Genomic DNA, 24135 nt, shown 5'->3' with positions numbered 1-24135 from the left:
GGCTGGCATCCTATAGTTTATGTATATCTACTTGGAACATGTCTTCCTTACTGTAATTCATTCTTTGGACTTAATACCTCACCACTCTGCCAGCAAAAATAAGACGACTTTTCCTTGGACTCAAAGGAAGTGTTTGCTTCAGGCATTTCTGAGCGCAAGTAATACTTCATTTTCTGAACGCGTTTTCTGTTCTGGCCTGGTTGGTTGCTACTTAACAAGAAGTTTTCAGTGAAAATAGCAATACCAGCTCTGGGCCTCTAAGCATTCTCCCCATAATGTTTTATTTAACTTTCTGCACTGATGCAGTCATACCTGCTGAGGATTTTGCTTGTTCCTCTCATAAACAAGCTGTATGGAGAATTCCCAGTGCAGTTGGAAAGGGTGACCTTGCCCATTCTCTGACTTTACTGGTGCCTCTTGTGGCAAGGGTTCCTGGACTTTGTACTACTTCAGCATTGTCCTATATTTCTTCCAAAAATTGTTATATGCTCACCTACTGGTTGTGAAAAAGTAAACTTTGAAAGGTAAACATGAACTTAGTGAAAATGAGAAAACTGTCAGAGAAAGTGCAACTTCGTGGTGCAGACTAGGTATTCCTAAAGTGTTTTTCTGAGGCATAATTGGAAAGAATTAAAACTTCAGAGCTAATATTCTCAAAATGCTGGGTATAAGAATTGTTCATTCTGACCTAGACTCAGATTATGTGGTGGCAACTCTTGATAGTAGGGTGAACCAGGGTCTAGATTGATGAATCCTCTGCTAAGGTGAGATGCAAGAGAGATGGGAGAGATGGAGCAGAGAACTCCTTGCTTTGAGGAGATGCACTTTGTAGGAATTTTTATTCTTAACTTTTAAAAAAAACTTAGTTTGGCTCGTTCATGCTTCTGGGATTTTAGTGTAGACACTGGAGCCAAGCAGTTCCCACTTCCATGTACTAAAGGAGTGTTAGTAATCACACAAGGTTATAGCCCCTATAACCTTGCAGATCCAGCCTGAACCTGCTTCTCTTTGTGCTGGAGAATAAGGGGAAGATACCTTAAAATTAGAGAAATATGCAAAACAAATTATTGCAGCAGTTCAGTTATTGGTAGCACATGTGCATGTTCAGCTAAGCAAGCCTGATGGCACACGCTGTTTCCTCATTGCCTGCAATCAGCAGTACCAGTTGCCATGACACCAGCCTCAGTGGAGTGGTTGCCAGAGAATATCACAGTCACTTTTTTCAAAAGACATCAGTGTACTTGTCTTCATCAGCTGTTTTGAAGTTATTAGGATGTCTGCATGAGTACGTATTAGGTTTGCAGATGAAGTTGTGAATAGGAGGTAGTCAGGGTAAACATCAGTGCCTAATGTTTCCGCTCTGGTGTGCTTGCCAGTATGTTTCTGGATTTCCGATGCAGACAGCAACACAGTAAAATCTCAACATGTGCTGATGGCTTATCCAGATGCTTTTCTGGGTGTTGGCTTGCTTAAGGAAAGCTAGCTTGCTGCCTTTTATACTCATATAAGGTTTCTCTCTGAGGCTTGTAGTGGCTTAGGCATTTATGCTACCATCTGGTTTAGAGATGGAATTTTTTTTTAGTTTTATCAGTGTCTTTTTTGTGTAGGAGTCAAGGTGTTTGAAGGTTAAAAATCTTTGTCTCACAGATTGTAATAATATATTTTAGGAATACACAAAAGTGCTGTCTAGGCTTGTTTTAGTGATCACAATCTCTGTATCAAGCACATACAAACAGGAATTAATGTCACTGTTAAAAAGATGTGAATTAATGTTGAAATAAGGTGGACAAAACTTCAGTATCCTTGGATGCTGGGGCAGAAGCTCTAGTTTGTTCATCAAAGGTCTTGATAATATTGGTGAGTAGGGAAGTAATGCAAAGCCATCTTATAATGGTTGCATATAGAGGTATACAGTGCATATAAGCGTATGGAAGGGTATTGCAGTCTTTGGCTTAAAGAGGAGTAAAATATATTGTGGTGTTTATTATTTTCTACTTTAAAAAAACAACCTGGTCTTCCCTATATTTTCTTGCACATGTAACATATGTATGCTGATTTCAAAAATTTAATTTGCTGTGCAGTTCTAGGTGTATTTCCTGAAATACTTTTTTGCTGTTTTAATTTTTCTACTAAGAATGTAAAAATCCATAATATTTTATTTTCTGCTTCCAATTTTTGTTATTGGAATTTAGAGAGTTTTCTAGCAATATGAACTCCATTACCTTTTCTTATTTCGTGGTCTGTGAAAATAAATGGGGCACATAGCTCTTCTGAGTTACTTGGCTTTGATTGTTTGAAAGCTGTGTGGCCTAAGTTACTACAACATGAAATCAGTTGTTTTTTAATATAACTAATGTTAGGAGGCAAATCTTATTGGTTGTGTCAAAATATCATTTTTTTTAGGAATATCCAAGAGTAAAAATTGGTGTTTTCATTGAACAACCCACTCCTTTCCTACCTAAATTTTTAGACAGATTGTTGACTCTGGACTACCCAAAGGAGGCACTCAGTATCTTCATTCATAATAACGTAAGTATGATGTTACTATTGTGCAAAACTTCAGTTTTGGAAGCTATAGTGTGAATGAAAATGTATGGAGGAGTATATGGCTTCTATATGTGTACATCATTAAACTACAGAGGAAGAAATAATTTTTCAGAATTTAGTATGTTGTAGTGGAATAAATACACAAAGTTAACAGAAATTGTGGCAATGCTTACTGAAGTCTGTTCAAAGAAACTGCTTAGGTACTTTTACTAATGAAGAAGATTGTAAAGTGTTTCTGAGGGAAGTAATGATTGGCATAAAACAACAGGGAAGAATAAGAATAAAATTGCTGCAGTTGGAAGGGACTTACAACAATCATCCAGGCCAACTGCCTGACCACTTTAGGACTGACATAAAGTTACCGCACATTATTAATAACTATTATCCAACAGTTGACATTGGATTTGCTTTTCTGTTTCTCTTGGTGTTCCTGTTGGATACCATGGGAAAGACTGTTGTGTCCAGGTACATTTTGAATGGCAATACAAATAAGTTGCTTCCTGGAATATTTTTGAAATGCTCATTTGCTAACTGCCTAATGATCTGGTGTTGCTGATACTTCCATAGTGATTTTAGTGTTGTTATTTTTATGAGTGAGGTGACAGATATGTGTAAATCTTTTGTAAAAAAAAAAAACCCAAAACTGTACTGAAAGGAAAGTTGGAGGAAAATACAATTCTCCCCTTTTTCACTTGGCATGCAGTAGTGTTGATGCAGCACAAAAGGCGTGAATAATAGAAGTAGAGTTTATCTTTAAAGTCTTCAGTATGATTTTGTAAGGGGATATTTAAAGTATGTAGGAATTGTAGGCTATGCTAGGTTTTATTGCTTTAGCCAGAAGTCATATGGTATTTGAAATAAAAATAAAAGACTCAATAATATTTTTATCAGAGAGAGGGGGAAAGCCCTACCTAATACTTTAATTATTCTAATGTCTGCAGTAATGTGCAGAAGCAGGGCACTGTTTTGGAAATGTTGCATGTAGCTGAGATATCTTAAATCAGAGGTAGGGTGGTTAGAAATTATACAAACAATTGCTGTGACTACAGTTTAAAAAAAACAGAGTGTGACTGTCCCCTGGGTCCAAGTTGCAGCCCCCTCACTGAGGTGGTAAGATGGGTTTTGAAGATCATAAAGTAACTACCCTGAAAAAAATATTGCCTAAACAGTCTGTGATCTTGTAGCATTAGTCTGGAGGTACAGCTTTGATTTATATTGCTGATGTGTTGGATTATTTTGCTAAGATTTTGGATAGAATAGCTTCATTTAATGACATATACTGGAATATCTTCAAATACTGTTTGCCATCTGTTTGTTTGGGATAGAATACAATGTGTTCTTGGATGCTATGTTTATGATTTCACAGCAACTTGTACTTTTCATTCACTATAAACAATGTTAACATGATTACAGGAGGTTTACCACGAAAAGCACATCAAGAAATTCTGGGAAAAGGCCAAGAACATTATCAGAAACATAAAAATTGTTGGACCTGAAGAAAATCTGAGTCAAGCAGAAGCCCGGAACATGGGAATGTAAATTCTAAGTTATAAATCTGTTCTAATAATGTATTTGCTATCATTTTTTTCATCTTATGTATATTATTTTGCATTTTAAACAGTTACAGCTTTCCATCTTAAGATACAATGGTGGGAGCTTTTGTGTAAGGACAAGGTCTATATATATATATATATATATATATGGTTGAGTATTTTCTGTCTAACATAAAAAGCTCTTCGTCATCTCTGGCTTGGACTACAATAGTCTGTCATGTGGTCTTCTATTGAAGATATAGCCAATGGTAGACTACAGAGAAATTAAGTGGTCTCAGATTATTTTTACATTATAGTTTTCTCAAACATGGGTATATATTAAATTATGATGAGCATAAAGTTTAAAATTTTTTTTTAAAATAATGCCATTAAAATAAAATAGATGGTACAATATAAAAAATTGTTTCTATGTAGTAGTAATTACAAAAAAGGGAGAAGTTGGTGCAAATGTAAAAAGAAATTCTAATTGCCGTATATCTTCTGAATCTAAAATGTATTTAGTTTTATTTTTTATTGAAAACCTTTTCAAGCTAACTTACCACAGAGTGATTTCAGTAACTAGAAGTACCTCTTGCATTTAGCAATTCCACTCTTGTTGTCCTAGTCCCTCCTTTTTTTTTTTCTTTTAATGACATTACATTTAAGTAAAAATCTTGTTAAAGCTTGACCTGGGAATACTGTTCACAATTATATTTTTCTTCAGAGAGACAGGGATACTCTGGAAATGATCTAGCAGCATTTTCTGCTTTCAAGGAAAGAAAAAACCCCCAAACTTTTAAAGGCAGCAGACTATCTTATCCTTTCCACCCACCCCCTCCCTTTTTTGTCCTTACTAGGGAATCCAACTCTTCACCTTTTAAACCTAGCACTTGCCAGGCCTAAATCTGAACCTTATATCCTATGTCAGACCTGTCTGTCAGGGGATCTCTTCAGTGGCTGCAGCATTGGCTACTACCACAGAGCTGCTCGTGGCTCTCCCAGTATGTCCATCAGTCAGATTACGGAGTTTTATAGACCAGAATCCCAAGACCTCATGTGGCCCTTGAGCAGGCTTCTTTCCTGCATAGTTCTTTTCTTCTGAGTTTTCCATGAGTGTTAGAGCAGAGATATTATTTTCAAGAGACCCTTTTCTTTTACATTCAGAGGTTAGGAGCATAGTACAGGCTCTTCATGGCATCAACTGAAAGAATGAAGGACTAGTCCTGAATCTCTGTGGTTTTCTTGGAAATTCATTTGAATGGGGTTTTGTTGCACTGAAGCCTCCTGGCAAACTGATGTTTGGCTGAGGTCCAAGTATGTCCCATAGCCTTTCCAGGAAACACTACAGATGTCCAGTGAAGTGTAAGCAGCCATTCACGTGTTTATAAATAATTCTTTCTTTTTTTCCAGTAGTCTCTAAAGCACGTTTGCAAACTTTTTCAAGTAGTGTATGTTATATGTAACTGAGGTGGAATTTTTGGAGTTGCCTCTTTCTTTCTATAGACACCATAAAGCAGAATCTTCAGTCTAAACAATTTCTATGCTCTTATTAAATCTCACGCAAAATCTTTACACCTGTTACCTTTTGATAGAACCTACGGACAGAGGGTTTCATGTGATATATGGTCTTTGCTTGGTCTGTGGATAAAACAAAGAGTAGTTTAAATGTGTGTTTAAAATTCTGTTATGTAGGATCTCTCATGTGACCAATGTAGATATAAATTGATGGCTGTAGATATAAATTGACTGAGGCAGGTTCAGTTCATCTGCTTCTTCCTTTCCATGCCTGGTCTGCTTGGTTGCCTTTGTGAACATCAACTTTTCCTCAGAAAACCTAGCTCAAAAGTATGGGATGTTCATGGCAAAGCCAGATGCAATAAAAAAAATATTTGCTTTCAACCTTTGAGCCGGCTTCCAACATAACAACCTCATTTTTTCTCACTAATACTGCATTGGGAATAACTTGAAAAGAATGATTCTTCAAACCTGTTTAATGGCTTGATTTACAGAGATTCATCTATTCAGTCTTCTGATTCATTTTCTCCTGCCTCTCTGCATTATTGACTGCAAGTTTTGTTCCATCGGCCTCAAACGCTTGCTTTCTGCCTTTTTCCACATTAGCTGATTTTAGTATCTCTCTGTTAATTTCCAGTAGATTGAGGATTAATTTGGTCTCTTCACCTGCACCTTTCACACAGTCTATTTATCTGAAGCAGTTTAACTGACATTAAGTAGTACAGTTAAGTGCCTAAAAAAATAAAAAACCCAAACTAAAAAAAGAGTTTGAACTTAAACATTGAAGATCTGGTTCATTTACGGCAGAATACTTTTGAGTGTATAATGATTTGGGTCAGTTTTCTCCTTTTTCTTTTTGTTTCCCCTTTTTGGCTCAGTAAAAAGTGGTGATAAGTCACAGTGAACTTCTCAGTAAATGGGACTCTCACGTCAATAACTATACAAAAATAATGTTTTTTTAATTTTAGCTGTAATCATGCAGCATATGTGTATCTAATTTTCTCATTCACATAAAAAAAAATAGTTGAAGCATTTATTTTCTTGCTTCATCTTGACAAGGTAAGCCCTCTCCTGTGCCTTATGAAAATTGAGTAGGGTGGGAAAGGTCCCAAACTGGGCAATGAGCAAAGACTTGTTACAATTCAGTAATACTAGTGAACAGGAGTGCACAACTTTCCTTAGTGTGGGCTAAAACAGAATAAAAAGGGAGGAATAGAAATCAGAATAAAGAGAAGGAAAGTTCAGCAGTATGTTCACTGGGTATTTTTTCAATTTTTCTCTTCATGAACATCCCTTGAAACCCTGAAATAACACTTCCACATCTCTTTTTTGTTTTTTTTTTTTTTTTTTCCTTTGTCTATGGGGAATATATTAGAGATCTTACAGTTGCATCTTTTTTCTTTGAGAAAGAAAATTCATTTGTGGCTTTGCTTTGTTTGGAGATAAGATTTCAGCCAGCTGTTACAAAATCTGTTATGACATAAAATGTAAAATAACAATATGAAATATGCTCAAGCAATAAGATTAAGTGGAGAAATACAGGAATTTGAATCATTTGTTTCTCTGAGGTTATATTTATAATAAGCTTATTTTCCATAATCTTTTTCCCCCAGTACTTAAGGACTTCTTTTTTTTGGGGTTGTTCTTTTCCTCCCTCAAAAATACTAGTAAGAGAACTAGCTAGGATATTTTCAAAACTTTTTAAAAAAACTTGATTTACCTCTACTTTTAACAGGAATGTATACATTTTAATGAAAGTTCACATTGAAAGCTTTCAGAAGTTTAAGTAAGACTGGTAGAGAGATGAATATCAGAGTTTGACCTCAGTGTTCAATTTTGAGCTGAACTGGGGTCTTCTCTATGCTTCTTGAAAGTTAGAAAATGCTAAGTCTGTCTCTGAGCTCCCATTGGTGTTGGTAAGTGATGACATGGATGCAGGGGGACTACCTTTCAGTCCTGCAAGTAGGGCAAGTATCCTGGCTATAGTTGAAGGAAGAGCAGGGATTAATTAAATCTGTCTCTCCTAGATGCCAAATGATTTCTGTTGGACTCTTGTTTTTTCTGAAATGTAACACTTGATTAGTTTTGTGTTTCAGCCTCAGACAAGGAACACTTTGAACTTTAAGTGTTGCAGAAGAAAAGCAACTTTCCTACCTGTATCTGATTTCAGTAGCTTCCAGGTGTGGTAGCTGTGATAACAATACTTAAGCCTGAGATGCAAAACTAAACTGTGCTTTCTGTGTTTTGTGGCTACATCTGCTTGGTTTCTGTGATGGGTGATAAGAGTTTCTTTATACTGCTGTGATGCCTGGAATAATGCAAAATGTAATGCTAAATGGCAGGCAATGTCACCCAGTCTTTCAGTGAGTGTGGCTGACTTGTATCTGGGGCATCTTTTCTTTCAGAGGTCTGTCAAATGGTGTTAGTGCTCTGCCTTTAGGCTCACAGTCTATGTTTGGAATTGTATTTCCAGACTGAGATATAAAGATGATATATCGATCATTTGCAAATACACACTATGTCTGAGACCCCAAAGTGTCTTTATGGTAAAGAAATTGAATAGACTCTGTATCTTACTGCTACAAACAATGAGCCCCTTGGAATATCTCAGTGGAAAGTTTGATGAAGAGAAGAGCAGTGACACTTTCCCTTTTCAGATGAGGTCACTGTTCCAGATGGGCTTGTGGTTTATAAGCAAAGTTAAACATCGCTGTGATTGCAAAATGCCATAAACTGATCTCCTGAGCTTCACTTCACACTCCCAACAAAAAATCTTGGCCTTCTACTACGCTTTTTAATAATTGTTACACTGAAATGGCTTAAGCTATATACAAAAATATAACTTTCTTTTCTTATTTTAGTAGCCATGTGGAAGATAAAGTAACCAGATTAAACATTTTAGGCTTTGAATTTAGGTAGTAAAGTGACATATGAGAATTGTTGGAAGGCACTTTCCACTTCTTGCTGTAACCTGCATACACGTAATAAATAGTATCACATATAATCTGGGATTTCTGCATCTGAAGAGGTTATCATACACTGTAAGAAGGTAATGCTTTTAAAGCATGAGAGTATCCAGGATTACTTTTATTTCCTTGGGCTACTAGGCAACAATGAAAACCTAAAAATAATTTCTTTAGAGTAGGTTTGCTTTATTAATTTTGGCAGAAACTTTTATAAATTTTTTTTGTCTATCTGAAACTGGAAGTGCTTTATGGAGATTTTTGTTAGCAAATTTAAAGTGCAAAGGCAAAATTTCTACTTCATATTTGACATGGTGACGTAACCGGAAATGCAAGGAGAATTATGCTGTAAATGTGAAGTTTTGCAATTTGGTGATCCAGTCTTCAGTAGAGTTTAGAAAGAAATAATTGGGGAGAAATGAGTCAAAGTATGATCAGAGTAGTAAGTAGCCTTGACTTTTTGCCTTTTGAGATATATGTATATGCAGATATATTAATACATACATTTAATATTTGTGGTTAGAGGTTGAAATTAGAGGAGTTACATTGTGGAGCTGCAGCTGAATTTCCAGACTGTTAGAGGCAGTAATGCTTTCAAAGAGTTCTCAATAGATCATTGAATGACTGAATGTGACTTAGACCAAAACTTTTAATGTGTTATTTTGTATTTTGGATTACTCTGCGAATGAAGAACAGAAGGATTTTCAACAATAAACATATTGGACCACTTTTAATACAACATTTTGGCTCTGCATTTAAAGGAGGCAAAAATTGCAGAACTATATATTTTGAAATTATGTAATCAATTTTCCAGCCATGTTTGCCCAAAACTAAATATAAATCTGTTCCAACCCCCCTCCCCTCCCCCAATTTTCATAACTAAAACCATTAATTCTATTCATATTTTTGTTAGCAGAAAAAGGTTGAAATGCTTTTGGGGAGATGCTAGCCAGTGTTGTGGCTGGAATCATGGACTATCATTGAGTGTGTTGGTCTCAGGTTTAGTTTCCTCATTAGTAAAAAGAAGATAAATGAGCTGTATGTGTTCGGAAAAAAATCTAAGCGCAATAAAAGTCAGCTTAATAATAATTGTAATTATGCTAATGATAAAGCTATTGTGTTCAGTAGTTGTGAAGCTTTGAATAGGACAGGCTAGTCATGGAAAATGCCATAAAGGTATATTTGCTGGGTTGTGTTATGGCCAAAAGAAAGCCTGCGTGTGTCAGCTGATTATGGAGATTGGGGTGATTATGGAGAAAATGCTGATTAAGGAATTGCTGTCATAAAACCATGTATACATAAGATAGAAAACTGTCAGTGAACATCTCAGTTAAAGCAGAACCAGAGACTGACCAAAGATTTAAACTATAGGCATGTGTCCAGACACAGTGACTTCAGCTGTTACAGGAAGATTGTTTTGGTAGTTTGAAAATGTGGTTCAAGTAATTCCTACACCTTTAGCAGTCAGGTATGAAGAGGAAGGATTCCTAAAATTTATTGAATAAAAAAATTCTGCCTTATACTGTGATACCGACCTCTAAAGTACTTTGAGCAGAAGAAAGTTTGAACAAAACAACTAAAAAAGTGTTGATAAGTAGTAATCCTTACGAGAGACACAAATGCAGAGTGAGTGCTGTGTTGGGTAGTGGAGGGGGATGGAGAAGGAGCAGACAGGAGGCCATGGCAGTGGTTGCTTGACTTGTATGTAGCCTGTCACATCCACCCCTTATCAGAACTTCAGATGTGACAGAGATCTCTTCCTTTGCAGAAAACAGTCACAAACAATTTAACTGCGTGGAACATAAACTAAAACAGTGTTTATAGACACTTTAAAACAATAAAATAAAATAACTGTAATGTTTCAAGCTGTTACAGTGGAATTAATGCAAATTCCGTCGATAATAGTGGTAAAAACAGACAAAATCAATAATACCACCTACATGATAGAAAGGTACTGCTTGTTCCACTTCTAAAAGTATTTTTGATTTACTATAATTGCCTACTATTCTCTTGGCATAGGAAAGCTAAATCCACTATCCCAGATCTTATTGTAGCATGCTTACACTGCCAGAAACACGCAGTAGTAGTATCTGTGTCTTTTATATTTAGAGGCTGTGTGAATCTATGCAAATAACTTTTTTCTGATAGAAGTAGTGTATAGGACAAGTCCATTTCCCTTTCCTCCTTTCCATTCACCTCCTGTGCAATTGTTTTCTGTTTTGCTTTACCAACTGTGGTGTTCTTGTAGGTCACAAGATGACTAAAAGAAGGTCTTGAAATATGTATTTCTTTATACTTTTTGCCTTTCACTCTCCATAAGGGTTCAATTACTATTCAGATTAGCAAATCACATCTGTAGCATCTTTGCCTAAAGACAGTGTTACAGCCACATGCAATTACTAGAGGAGTTTACTTAAGCTCATACTTCACTACTAAGTGACTATACTGATATTCGGCTATATAAATCAGTGGTTTGATTTCTCTGCCCACCCCTGTTTTCCATTAGGACAGTGCATGATAGCTCTTACTGAACTTGGTAAAGGTTAGATATCAGTTTATTAGAAGAACAATGTAAGGCATCTGATCCATGTTTTTAAAATCTCCTTCAGTTTATCACACTGCCGTAGTCTATTTTACACTTCCTATACTGCACTGCAGAGTGCTGTTAATGCAGTGTATGAGTAGAGTGCTTTATTGTGGTTTAGGCATTTTGCTGTTTTGTTTTGTCTTTGTTGCAGATCTTTTCTGGACATATGTGAGTTAACCATTCTTTTTTGTCTTTTTAGGGACCTTTGTCGCCAGGATAAAGCATGTGAATATTACTTAAGTATAGATGCAGATGTTGTGCTGACAAACCCCAAAACTTTAAGAATACTGATTGAACAGAACAGGTGTAGTATATTTCTTGATTTTACAGAATTTCCTCCAACTTGAAGGGATTCTCTGGGGCCCATCCAGAGAAAATAAGATCCTGTCTGTTCTTGCAGAGTTAGATCCTCTTTGCTTACCTGTGGTACTTCATTGCTGTAGTTCATAATAGGCTTGGAGGCCAACTATTCACAAAGCATTTTATTCCTGTCAAACAACAGTTCCTGGTGTGAATTTCAAATGCTTCAAAGTTCCTCTGAAGAGAATGGTATGGTGTAAGCAGGTTTTATTAGATGAACTGAGTTTTCACTTAGTAATGGTTTCAAAGTTGGTTACACAAAATATTTTTAACACCCTCTCCCTCCAAAAACCCCAAACAAAACTAAACAGAAACTCCCTAGAGTTTATTACTTTAGTATTGCAGTGTTACTACTGTCTTTTTAAATCACAGATGCAATAATACAGTGGAAAGTATTGGAGATGAATCAGCTGCAATACCCAGTTTTTCCTTGTATAAGCATGATGTCTTAAATTTTACAAAGCTGTGACTGTATCAGCAGCAGCTTTCAGCAGGCTGTGCACTTCACTCCTCCCAATTTTTAACTTCCCGTGTTAGGCAGGTATGTAGTGTTTGCCTTGTTATAACAAATCTGGGAATCTCAGGTGTATCACAGAAAGATATATTATCAGTGTTTGCTTTGGCCTGCTAGTGAGAAGGGACGGAGCTTAAGTAAAGATATGGCTTTCAGTCCTTTGTACTATATTATTCCTTGTAATGTTTACTGTTGTAGAAAGAGGGTAAAAGGGACAATAGCTAGAAGAAACTGAGGCTTTGCAGTATGCATCTTAGCATAGGCACCCTTGGAAACAAAGTACCATTTTATTCTCTTTATTCTGATCAATTTAGATTTCCTCTTTTGACTCTATTAAATTTTGGATAAGCTAAGTCTCACTGTGGGGTTTTTTTAATATTTTTTTTTCATGTATTTGGCTTCAAGTTTTTCTTATGCTATGGACAGTATGTTTTTTGCTTGACTGAAAATCAAGCCAACTCAGATTTATACAAATCTTTGCTTCTGCTCCACTGATACTGTTTTTGGGCAGTTGGTACTTGGATATTGTTTCTTCCAGCTTAAATTCAGAATAAGTTTTCTGTGATTTGACAGTCATTGGTGTTTTAACTGCTCTATACTCCAAACTGAGGAAAGCCAGTATATCTTCATGTATGTTCTACATATAACAGTTCATATTTTCTTACTTGATATGTCACTTCACAGAAAGATAATTGCTCCACTTGTAACTCGTCATGGGAAGCTTTGGTCTAATTTCTGGGGTGCTTTAAGCCCAGATGGATATTATGCTCGATCAGAAGATTATGTTGATATTGTCCAAGGAAACAGAGTGTAAGTAATTTTAATGTAATTTTTACAGTCAAGACACCCAATATGCTTATTAGCAACATATTCTTACATTTTCATGCTATTTGATATTCCGGAATAACTTAGGTTAGTTTTATTGTTTTGGGGTTTTTTTTCCTATTCAATAGGTGTGTTTGTTTTCCCATTCACAGCTTGAATAAAAAAGGAAGGTGTTTAACACGATGCAGTGGTATTAGTAATGGACCTAGCTGTTATTAGTATCTGTGTGTGTCTGCTTCATCTGGCAGTACATAATACAGAAAACGGCAAGACAAAAAAAAATAACAAACCCTATGCTGGAACTTCAGTCAAAAGAAATGATTGTTGCATCTTTATCTCTTTGGGGCAAATGTTTAATCAGTTGAAGAGCTAGAAGTCTCCATGTGTTTCTTCTTGTATATTATATCAGGTATATCCTAAGGAGCTCTTGGGAAATACTTCTGTCTGCCTTTTCATTTTGTTCTTCCCCTTAATGAATGTGGTGTAATTTGTTCTAAGCTTGACTTTTCCTATGTGGTGATAGCTTTCCACTGTCCTGGAAGAACAAAACAGTCTGAACCAGATTGACTGCTTGAATAGGAGTGGCACATTTTCAATCTCACTGAATGATGTGCTTGTGGTGCTGGGAGGGAGGAAATCTGCAGAGCGAGCATTCTTACAGCAATGCAGTCTTGTTTATATTGGCCCAACTGACATAAATATGTGGCCTGCTGTGGTCCATGGGTATTTGTCTGAGGAGGTCAGACCAGCTGTGCAAAGCCTTAGTGAAGTCTTTAAACTCACTTAAAAATCTGTTTTAGAATCACTTTCTCCATCTGGTAGTGTAGAATAATATTGTAAGAGTTTGACTGATTGCCTTAACTATGGAAACATGAAGTACATTTGTAGTTAAATCTCTAGAGAATTTGACCTTTCTATTTTTTTTATAATAATACTTCATAAAAGTTGAATTACTGCCTATGTAAGAGATGTCCACAATGTTCAGCAAATGTCTTGGGAACCTGTCAGCTTAATTTCCTTGAAACTTGCTCGATCTTGTCAGCAAATATAAAGATGCTGATTTGACAGACTAGGCAACAGATTAGTTTTCATGGCTTTAAACTATTTGCATTTTCTAATTTTTAATTTTACAGAGGAGTATGGAATATTCCTTATATGGCTAATATATATTTAATTAAGGGACAAACTCTCAGATCAGAAATGAAAGAAAAAAACTACTTTATGCGTGATAAGTTGGATCCTGATATGGCTCTCTGCAGGAATGCCAGGGAAATGGTAAGGTGTATCTGTAACAGCTTGCTTTTAAATACACACTGACTTCCTTGTGTCCTGCTATACTTGACTGCTTGACTTGATTGATCTTGGATATTGGATTTTTACTTCTAATTCAAAGTACTGGCCAATTTTTGTGACATAGAACATTTTGGGTGTATTTGTTTAAATTGTTGAAAAGAGAGGTTTTTGCAAGACCTGCAAGACTGCATGATTTAAGTGCACTGAAAATTCTCATTGAGGTTAAAATACTTTTTTCATTGGTGCAACCTCTACAGGATCAAAGAAGGCTCAACTTCTCTGTTGTGTATGACTCAGAGATGCTTTAAAAGCACTGACATTATGCATGGTTTTATATTGTGTGAAACTTCTAGCAGACTAAGTTGGAATACTTTTCAATTTTGTATTTCAATAGATAAATATTTGAACTAGTGATGGGCAGTGTTGATATAAAAAGCCAAAGTGATTTATGAAATTGTACAAATCTTCTTAGGGAACATGAATTATTAATTTTTCCAGATAGATTAAAACTGTATCAGAAATTTGTTACTCGCATTGAGCTGTAAGTAATGAAAGAAAACTTACTTGTCCTGTAAAAATATGAATATGTAAATCCACATTTCTATTGACATTTACGCTAGTTTCAGCACAGAAAAAAATAAGACCTAAACCAGACCTATTTGCAGACACAATAACATTGAAAATTAATTTTGCTGAATTGAACAAGAAAAGTTGGCAAGTATTAATTTTTTTATTCCTTCATAACAAGGCATGATCTCCTCTGTTTGTACTGATTCTTCAGAACATCCCCGTCCAATTCTGTTGTTTTCAAACCTCAGCAACAGTTACTGTGATCTTGTGCTTCCCCTTGCTCATTAAACTAATCTGACTGGCTCATCATAAAATTGCTTTCTCTTCTCTTTCTCAGTCTGGGCTGTAAGATGGTCTGGTACATGCTTGGTTTTGTATTGCAGCAGATAAGAAGGGGCTGGTGGAAACAGCTTTGACATGCGTATTATGAGCTTTGCTTGGAGATGCATGTTGTCTGTAAAGGCATATCAGCTTTAGATCAAAGGCTGCTATTTCCCTCATGTAACTGTGGAAAGCTAGTAGTAGTCGGAAATAGAGAAAGAGATTATGCTTTGGAAAACTGATGTGATGATTCTCCTTCATTTTAGACTTTACAAAGGGAAAAAGACTCCCCTTCTTCGGAAACATTCCATATGCTCAGACCCCCAAAGGTGTTGCTTTATTTTTTATTAATTAGTTATTACTATGTGCAGTATTATTCTACCACAGGAAGATACTTCTCCTCTGTCCACTTCCTCTAATAAAATACTGCTTTAGCTTTCTCTTCAGTCTTGTAAGGTTCAAGTTTTTGCCAGCGACAGGTTCTTCTGACCAGCTCAAAACATCTTAGAGACACTCATTGTTTCCTCAGGGAGATTTCTCAGTGCTTCTGAGGTCAAGGTGTGCTGAAGTTGTGCTTCCATAGCTAAAACTTCAGCAGTCCTAGGAAGTACTGGAGCTCAAATCACTAGCATGTCAGCCTGGCCCCTTGGTGACCCCACAGGGCAGTTGTGAAATCGGTCATTTTTAAACTGTTTTCTTGACCCAGACCCTCCTTATTCTCCCTGCTGCAGCTGTGTAATGATTTGATAAGTGCCTAAAACCAGGCACATGTTTAACATAATAATTATCTTTCTAACAGTTTAACTCTTTTTCAGACAGAAACATAGACACAAATACTAAAATATCTAAATAAGAATGTCATCAACTGCTGCAAATCCAGAAGTCACAAACACTTTTGAAATGTGGTTTTAGTCTGAAAAACAGTAAACTGAGGGGGAAGAAAGCCCACAAAACCTATATTTCTTTAAGAAGAACTATTTTCTGCTACTATTTCTAATCAAGAGAGTTTTGTTAATATCTTCTGTTAATAGCTTGATAATAAAGCAGTATCTTACCACACTTGATATCTTGCTCATATTTTGTAGTGTTCATTTAGACAAACATACTTCACAGTGCTCAGCTGTTTTGTACACTGATCTGAATATTCTTTTATGCTGTATTTGCAAAATTCTTTTTATTTCAGGCCAATTCACCAGAGGATCATGTAGTGAATACTCTTGAAATAAGTTTCTTGTTCTGACTTCCATTATCCCATGAAACCCCAGATTTTAATTGGAAACTAAATCCCAGATGTTGGTTTTCTTGTAGGAGTATTTTCAGTTTTAGAACAGGTGCTTCCAGTGTGTCTGCTTAGGATTTCTGGAAAACAAATCAACCAACTGCTGCTCTGTTTTTTCCTTTCTCTAAATATATGTGTGTTTACTTTATGAACAATATATATTTTGTGTTTAGAAATATGTTTAGAAAACAAGTTCAACCAAATGCTTCTAAAGAAGAACTTATGAATGCTAATTGATGGTTAGAATCAACCGTTTGAAATTTAAAGATGTTAAATTAGCAGCGCATGTGTAATATGTATGTGTAAGTGTGTTATAGATCTTATGAAAGAATGGGCATAAATAAATAGACTTTTACAACGTGTTTCTGCTAAGACGGGCAGTTTTTCTAATGACACTTTCTCTACTTGGTATAGGGTGTTTTCATGTACATTACCAACAGGCATGAATTTGGAAGACTTATTTCTACAGCAAATTACAATACCTCCCACTACAACAACGACCTCTGGCAGATATTTGAAAATCCTGTGGTATGCATCTAATTAGTGATGAAATAGCTATTTTACATTAAAAAATTGTGAAGTTTATGTATTGTAAAGGACTTGGGTTTTAAAGACTTTTCATGGAGAACATTTGTTTGTTATGCACTAAATACTGGTGGTGTACTAAAAAGTGTTCTCTACCAACAATTGAAGTCAATGACAATCTATCATATCAAAAAGCCAACTGATTGACTGGAGTAAGGAGATGGAGATACGGCCCTGATGTTACAGGTTTCATTATTTGACTTCATTTATGGGTACGAGAAATTATTTGTTTCCAGTGCTTTCAGTAGAGCAAATGAATAGAATAGAAATGATGTTTTGTAACAGAAATTAATTTATTCTTATCTAATGTTTTAAATTTATATTTTTTAGGACTGGAAGGAAACCTATATAAATCCAAACTACTCAAAAATCTTCACAGATAATATAGTAGAGCAGGTGAGTATAAGTAGTTTTCTTGGAATTTGTGGGGTTGACTGATAATCAGTTGACATACACTATTTCCATGCAAATGCTGTTTTGGTTGTGGCTGAAAAACTGTTTGATGTTTTGGGTCAGAACTCAATTTTTGCCATTCTGAAAAAGAGATGAGAGGAGTCCAAAATCAATCACTAATTTGTCACAATAGTGTAGTTGTCCAAGTAATTGCTGTCTTCACAATACAGATACTTGATTATTTATATTTATCTGAATTATGGCTCAGATGAAAACAGCTGATATCTTTCAGTCACTAAGAAGACTGAAGAAATCCTTATTTGGCAGTTAAATATAAAAGATAGCTGTCGAAGCTTAACATGTTTTTTTTTGGTTTTTGTTTTTCTTTTGTAGCCATGTCCAGATGTGTTTTGGTTTCCCATATTTTCTGACACTGCCTGTGATGAATTAGTAGAAGAAATGGAACATTTTGGACAATGGTCTGGTGGAAAACACCAAGTAAGTGTCAGCCTATATAAACATGACCTTCATTTGTGAGTACCTTTATAGTAAGACGTCACAGTGTACTGCAGCAAATAAACATTTCAACAATTGCCAATGACCCAAGACATCTGATTCACGGTATAAAATGCTTAGTTTAGTCTATCATGTAGCTCGTACTGTGGATTTAGAGACATTCCTCAATTAACTTTACCTAGAAAATTCAGAGAGTAACAGTGGTGCAGTTGCTGTAGTAGTTATCTGACAGTTATCCAATCCTGTCTGAGATAGCTGTAGATAACTGTTTAAAGTTGTACTCATTTAACCTCTTAAGTACTAATTTGTCCCCTTAAGGAGTTACCCACAAATCTTACAAGCAGTTATGTTTGTGCTTGCAGAAAGTTGAAGCTATTCATTAACTACTGCTAGAATAGGAGGAATGCTTGTCACTCACAAATGTGGTACCTTGGAAACGAGATAAATTGCAGTCATTATTTTACTACAGGGAGGAGCCTCCAGAAACATACTTTTATCTTCAGATTATTTCAACATTTATTACCATGTCAAGTTGAGGCCTGTAACTCTCTTCATTTAACTTCAGTCACATCTGTATCTCAATAAATAAAACCATTGCCACAGGAAGCCTTTATTTGCTGGCAAAATATCCAAATATTTACTCACCTTGTAAAATTTTTTCCAATTTTTGCTCATTGGGATGTCAGCTTTTTTTTTTCTGCAGCACTTATCTGTGAAATCACTGTACAGCAAGCTCACATATACCAAATAAAGCACTGCTTTGTTGCAGTTTTGTGATTCTGCAGAATCACAAAATGCCAGAAGCATTCCATGTCCATATTTCAAGGGTATTTATGGTGTTTTCATTAGGACAGCCGTATTTCTGGAGGTTATGAAAATGTCCCAACTGATGATATTCATATGAAGCAGATTGGACTGGATAACGAATGGTTGCATTTCATAAGAGAGTTCATTGCACCAGTAACGCTCAAAGTGTTTGCTGGATATTATACTAAGGTATGTGTTTAAAATATTGCAAATAATTGCTGCATGTCATGAGTAATTCTAAGTGAATATACCCTAGTTATTTTGCTTTGGTTGTTCCTACATGATATACCAGTAGTTATAGAGGAATGCTGTTGAGCTTTAAACAAAAAAGCCCATCCAAGAAGACATGTGTAACTTGGAAGTTCACGTGTTGATGTGTGACTATATGTTTTGTTTCAGGGGTATGCTTTATTGAATTTTGTTGTAAAATACAGCCCAGACAGACAACGGTCACTCAGACCCCATCATGACTCCTCTACATTCACAATCAACATCGCTCTCAACAAAGTCGGAGAGGACTTTCAAGTAAGTTGACAATTTACTGGTTTAAAAATTTTTGTTCTTTGAGTTCCTAATATTATTCCTTGCTGGTTTTTTGACAAGTACTAAATTTGCTTGGTTATGGGATCCAGAATTCATCAAAATGGTTTCAGATGGTGGGGGGAGTGAGGGTTTAAATGAAAATTGTGAGAGATTAGGCATTTAATTTTTAACATTTCTGAAAAGCTCCAGTTGAAAACAAATTTCTCAGAATACTTCAAATAGTCCCAAATTATCTCAAATGGCAGCTTCTAAATTATTCTTTTTTAGATGAGATACAGAATGAAAATTGTCAACTGTTGTTTCTGTTTGTGTGCGTGTGTGTGGGTTGTTTGTTTTTTTTTTTTCCTGAGATAAATTACTTTCTTTGATACACATTCAAATAAATCACTCCCCAGAGAATGGGGAATAGGCAGGGCTGTGGTAGTAATATTTGGCTTCAGCTAGTAGAGAAACTCAACCTGTTTTGTTAATAAACCTGTATTATATACCGTTCTACTCAACACCCTGAAGTATGTTTCTCAAACTTACTACTTCAGAAAACACACCTTCAGTTTGAAAGCAACAGCCAGATTGATTAATCTAAGATTTTTTAAAATGCTGTCCTGGATAGGGATGCAGTCCTGGAACAAAGCCTCTAGAATACAATTTGCTTCTCTCTGGTATCACCTACAGTAAAGTTATTGCAGACCTGTTTGTCAGAGTTGCTGCTTGAGTGACTTTTTAACCAAGGAATGCTAAAGCAAAGCAAAGGGGAAAACTTTGCAAATGTGTGTCTGTTACGTATTGCTCTGAAGATGGTGCCATTTAAACAACGTTGTTAGAATTCATAGTGAAAAAACCCAAACCTGTCAGCAATAGGCTGTTATTAATAGCAAAATGCTTGAAGTTATAGATAAATTAAAAGAACTTAATTAAAAGACAAGGTAAATGTTTGGGGTTTTGTTTTGTTTGTGTTTTTGTTGCAGGGAGGTGGATGTAAATTTCTTAGGTACAACTGCTCCATTGAGTCTCCCAGGAAAGGATGGAGTTTCATGCACCCTGGAAGACTTACTCATTTACATGAAGGACTTCCTATCTTGAATGGCACAAGATACATTGCAGTATCATTTATTGATCCTTAATTTTATTTTTTCCCTCTTCAGCAGTGTTTGATTCTTTACATAAACATTTATTTATAGATTTCTTGAAGACGGTGATAAAAGAAACTTTAAGTTACCATTCCTAGACAGCAAAGTTACTTTGGGCTAAAAGAATGAAAAACAGAAAACATTCTAAAATTGTTGCAGATTTCTCAATATCTGCTCTGAGCCTTGAGTCACAAAGTAAACATGTCCTGCTTATTTTTCCATTCTGCTGTCTGAAAGAATAGGTAAGAAGGGAAAATGGAAAAACTTTTTATAGTGAAACTGTTTTGTTGTTTAAAAAACAAAAACTAAGAAGCCTTGATACAAAATTATCTGAAAATTTTATTGTGGTTTTCATTCAGTAAAGTGACACAGCTAAAGTTTTTGTGGTGTGTGTATTTGGTAGCAACCAATTAAAACCCGCAGCATAAAATCAAAATCAAGTGGATCTTGTATACAGTTGTTGAGGATAAGCAATAATTCCATATACTGGTATACACTGAAGGGAAAACATCTCAGCAGCCTGTTTTTGTAATTAATTTTCAATACTGAAATGTATGGCTTTGGAAGAAAAATACTATTTGCGGAGTTGGAGCAAGGATCACACATTTTAGCTAAGAAGAAATGGTTTATCATTTGTTTTAAAAGCACATCCTGTTGAAAATTTACTTCACCAAGTGACCTTCATTTAAAATGAGTTATTTTTCTAAATGTGTGATTGCACCCAATTGATACTGGAATTTTGATGTTTATTTTCAGAATGCTGGTAAATTTTCATAATAGGATGTTTTATAAAGAGAATTTTCTACTCTTACTAAAAATTACTTGAATTTTGTATCAGGAAAATGGAATTGTGGCAGTCTCTTTTGAAGCTAAGGGTTTTAACTTGCCATCTATTTTAAAGAAATTTGGTTTAAAATATTCCTACTGTATCTACTGTTTGTAATTTAAAGAAACTTGAAGCAAACTATCTCAAAGTCTACCGTGTCAAAATGCACATTTTGGAAAAACTTGTGAAAAATAAAGGGTAATTTTAAATTAATGTAACAACTTTTACTTGACTCTTAGGTAGTTTCTTTGCATGCTTCTTATTCTCTTACAGAAAGTATATTTATTGATGAATATTTTTAAAAGAATTATAGAAATATTTATGTTGGACGTTTCTCTAAGTGTCAGGTTTTGGTTTATTTGCTCTGTTACTATTGAAATGATTTCTCATGTGAGTTGGTGCCTGGGTACGTTATGGAAAGCGCATTTCAGGATGGCCCTAGCAGGATGAAAGTTTCTTGTTTTCTGTACCAACCTTTTCTTTTTTTATATAGTGGTATTTTGAATGGTCTAAACAGTAATTCAGTTTTTACCAGCTAATAATTGAAGAAATTTTGTAATGCATGTCCTAAACAGAAGCTTTACTTGAAACTGAAAGGATTGGGTGAGGAGTTAAATGATCATTCCGTTACCAAAAATAAGCATGTCTGCTTATTTCCTTGTTCTGTTTGGAGGAGTGGGTTGTAACTGTACTTGATGTTATGCTGAAGAAAAAGCATCAAAATGTGGTAATTTCAACAATGTGTTGAAGTGGGCTGGCTTGAGCAGGAGTGGCTTTTCACAGGAAGTTCTTTGTTTTAATTTCTCTTTACACTGTCAACTTTTCTCCATTTCAGCTTAAGGTTTGGAGGTTGATACCCCCCAGACATGGAACACTTCTGCCTTAGTGAGTGTCTCTAAACTTAGCTAAACTTTACAGATCAGAAAATCTTCAGACCTTCAGAATGAAAGCAGTCTTTGTTAATCGCTTTTCCCAAGCATTTCCCTGTGGTCTCATAGGCTAACCCAGAACAGAATAATATTTTTACCCCAGGATCAATTACAGACAGTTTGCTCTTATGAGGAGCTTTCTTTTGCGGAATATTTTTTGCATAACTTCTATTTTAATTACATATTTTTTGTTCTCATTCACCTTTTTATGTGTATTTTTTCACCTCAACTTCTATACTTTACTTACTTAAATTTCTATGCTTGCAGCTATTAATTTCCTCTGTTACATAGTGACATGTAATGCTCTGTTTACTGTGCTGCATGTTTTTCTCTCCTAAGAAATGAACCTTACATGCTCTCTCTACTAAAATCCTCTCCTGTTTTTTCTTTTGATGAAGTATTTTCAAAGGTAATACCTCCCTTTCAGGTGGACTGCAACACATAGAGAAGCGTCTTCATTAATTTCTTAGGTACTGACAGATATCAGAAAAAAGTTTCTTCCTAACAGTTCACTTGAATTAGTTCTAAAAGCTTTGCTGTGCTGTTAGCATGTGAGTACATGAGCAGTCACAGGCTAAACAAAATTCTACTATTAGGAAATTATTTTTAACTTTCATTACTTTAAAAAGATCTTAAAGAACCTTGTGTCTCCTAACAAATTTTATTTTGGGACACAGGACATACGTGCATCAGGAGGAAAGCAGCAAACTTTTAATTCCAGCAGGAGTACAGGGGCATAAAGGAGCTCTGCAACAGATGAGGTGTTTGTAATATTTTTGATTTTTTTTTTTCTGCTTTCATCTAGCTCTCTTTCTCACTGTTAAGTGCTTGAGACACTGGGGTGGGTAAAGGGTGGCTGGGTATAGTTTGGTATTATTTCATATTTATGAGCTATTCTGACTCTAACACTCCTAAAAAAGTTTCAGGACATTTGGTAGTATTTTACACCACTTAATCTTCTTTAACATAGCTGTGCAATGAGTAATTCCAATATGTATTTGTCATTTCTCTGTTGTTTTTTTTTCCTGCTGAAGGATTCCTGTTGCACTCTTACTATGATCTGATAGGCATAAGACTGTGACAAGCCCAAAAAGACAGCTTTTCAGTGAGACAATACTAATGAAATCTGTCTGTCCCTTTTTCTTTCATAATGGCTTTTCTCCCATATCCACTATATACATGGAATAAATGTTAATTCAATGCAGGGCTTCCACAACAGATTGTCTTTTGCAGCATGTAACAAATATGGAGATAAAGACATTTAAAGAGATGCAAAAGTCTAGAAAAGACCCTTATCATTCCTTCCTCCCACATGCACATGCTAGTTCTGCTTCTGTTCTTCTGCTTGAAATAATTTGTTCAGATTTTTCTTTTCAGCTATGGCAATGATCTTTTAAAAAGAATATATGCATTTCAGTTTCCTTTGATTTATTTCTGATACGGTCTTCAGTGGATTTAGTTCTCAAAGAAGGAAGGATTTTTGAATCTCCGGTTCCCTGAATCCTCACTTTCTTGCATGACAGCAGGCTGCTCTGCTGGGTTTGTGAGTGAAAGGGAACACAATACCTGTCTCAGCAGTCCTCTGTGACTGAGGTGTCAGATAAATTACTTTATTATTTTTGTGAAATCTGATAGTTTTTTTTATTCCATAGCAGAGCATGAATGAGAGGGCAGAGCCTTTATAAAACTTATTTGTAGAATTGATATTGGCAGTTCTTAGAGCTGAGATTTGCACTAGTAGAGTTAACTGTAGGATTGCAGGAATAAGTAATTAGTTTCTGACTAGAAGCCCCAGTTGTTCTGGTTCTTCCCTCTAGCAGCTGCCAAGAAAGATGATCTCTGACAGAAAGTTATTTTCAGCCAACAGTAAAACTGAGAAGAAAATAGATGATGCATGATGTTGGTGTACCCAAAAAGTGGAAGTGTCACTTCAGGTGGCTTTCCAACATGGTTTCTCAATCTTTCTGTATCTTTCTATAAGTTACTTTTGGATCTGATGAAGCAGGTAATCCTATTCACAAGTACTGAAGAACCTTGTTCTTGTATACAAATTAAATGTTAAGTAGAATTGGAGCAAGATGCTTTTATCATTTTTAGTGAAAT

At 35.5% G+C, this 24135-nt stretch overlaps 1 protein-coding gene across 1 annotated transcript in view; it reads left to right on the top strand.

The window, feature by feature from the left end:
* The window catches only part of PLOD2 (procollagen-lysine,2-oxoglutarate 5-dioxygenase 2), a 52767-nt gene extending 31462 nt beyond the window's left edge, over window positions 1–21305 (top strand). The window contains 12 exon segments of the mRNA XM_084267540.1: window positions 2404–2529; window positions 3961–4082; window positions 11344–11448; window positions 12703–12828; window positions 13977–14118; window positions 15294–15356; window positions 16721–16834; window positions 17222–17287; window positions 17678–17782; window positions 18650–18796; window positions 19007–19132; window positions 20116–21305. Of these exon segments, the coding sequence (XP_084123666.1) occupies window positions 2404–2529; window positions 3961–4082; window positions 11344–11448; window positions 12703–12828; window positions 13977–14118; window positions 15294–15356; window positions 16721–16834; window positions 17222–17287; window positions 17678–17782; window positions 18650–18796; window positions 19007–19132; window positions 20116–20271 (1398 nt within the window). The 3' untranslated portion in view covers window positions 20272–21305.
* The last annotated feature ends 2830 nt before the right edge of the window (window positions 21306–24135 follow it).

Source organism: Gallinula chloropus (genome assembly GCF_964237585.1).
Source record: "Gallinula chloropus genome assembly, chromosome: 8".
Classification (NCBI taxonomy): domain Eukaryota; kingdom Metazoa; phylum Chordata; class Aves; order Gruiformes; family Rallidae; genus Gallinula; species Gallinula chloropus.
The sequence above is the reverse complement of the archived record's forward strand: the minus strand, read 5'-3'. Positions and strand labels throughout refer to the sequence as shown.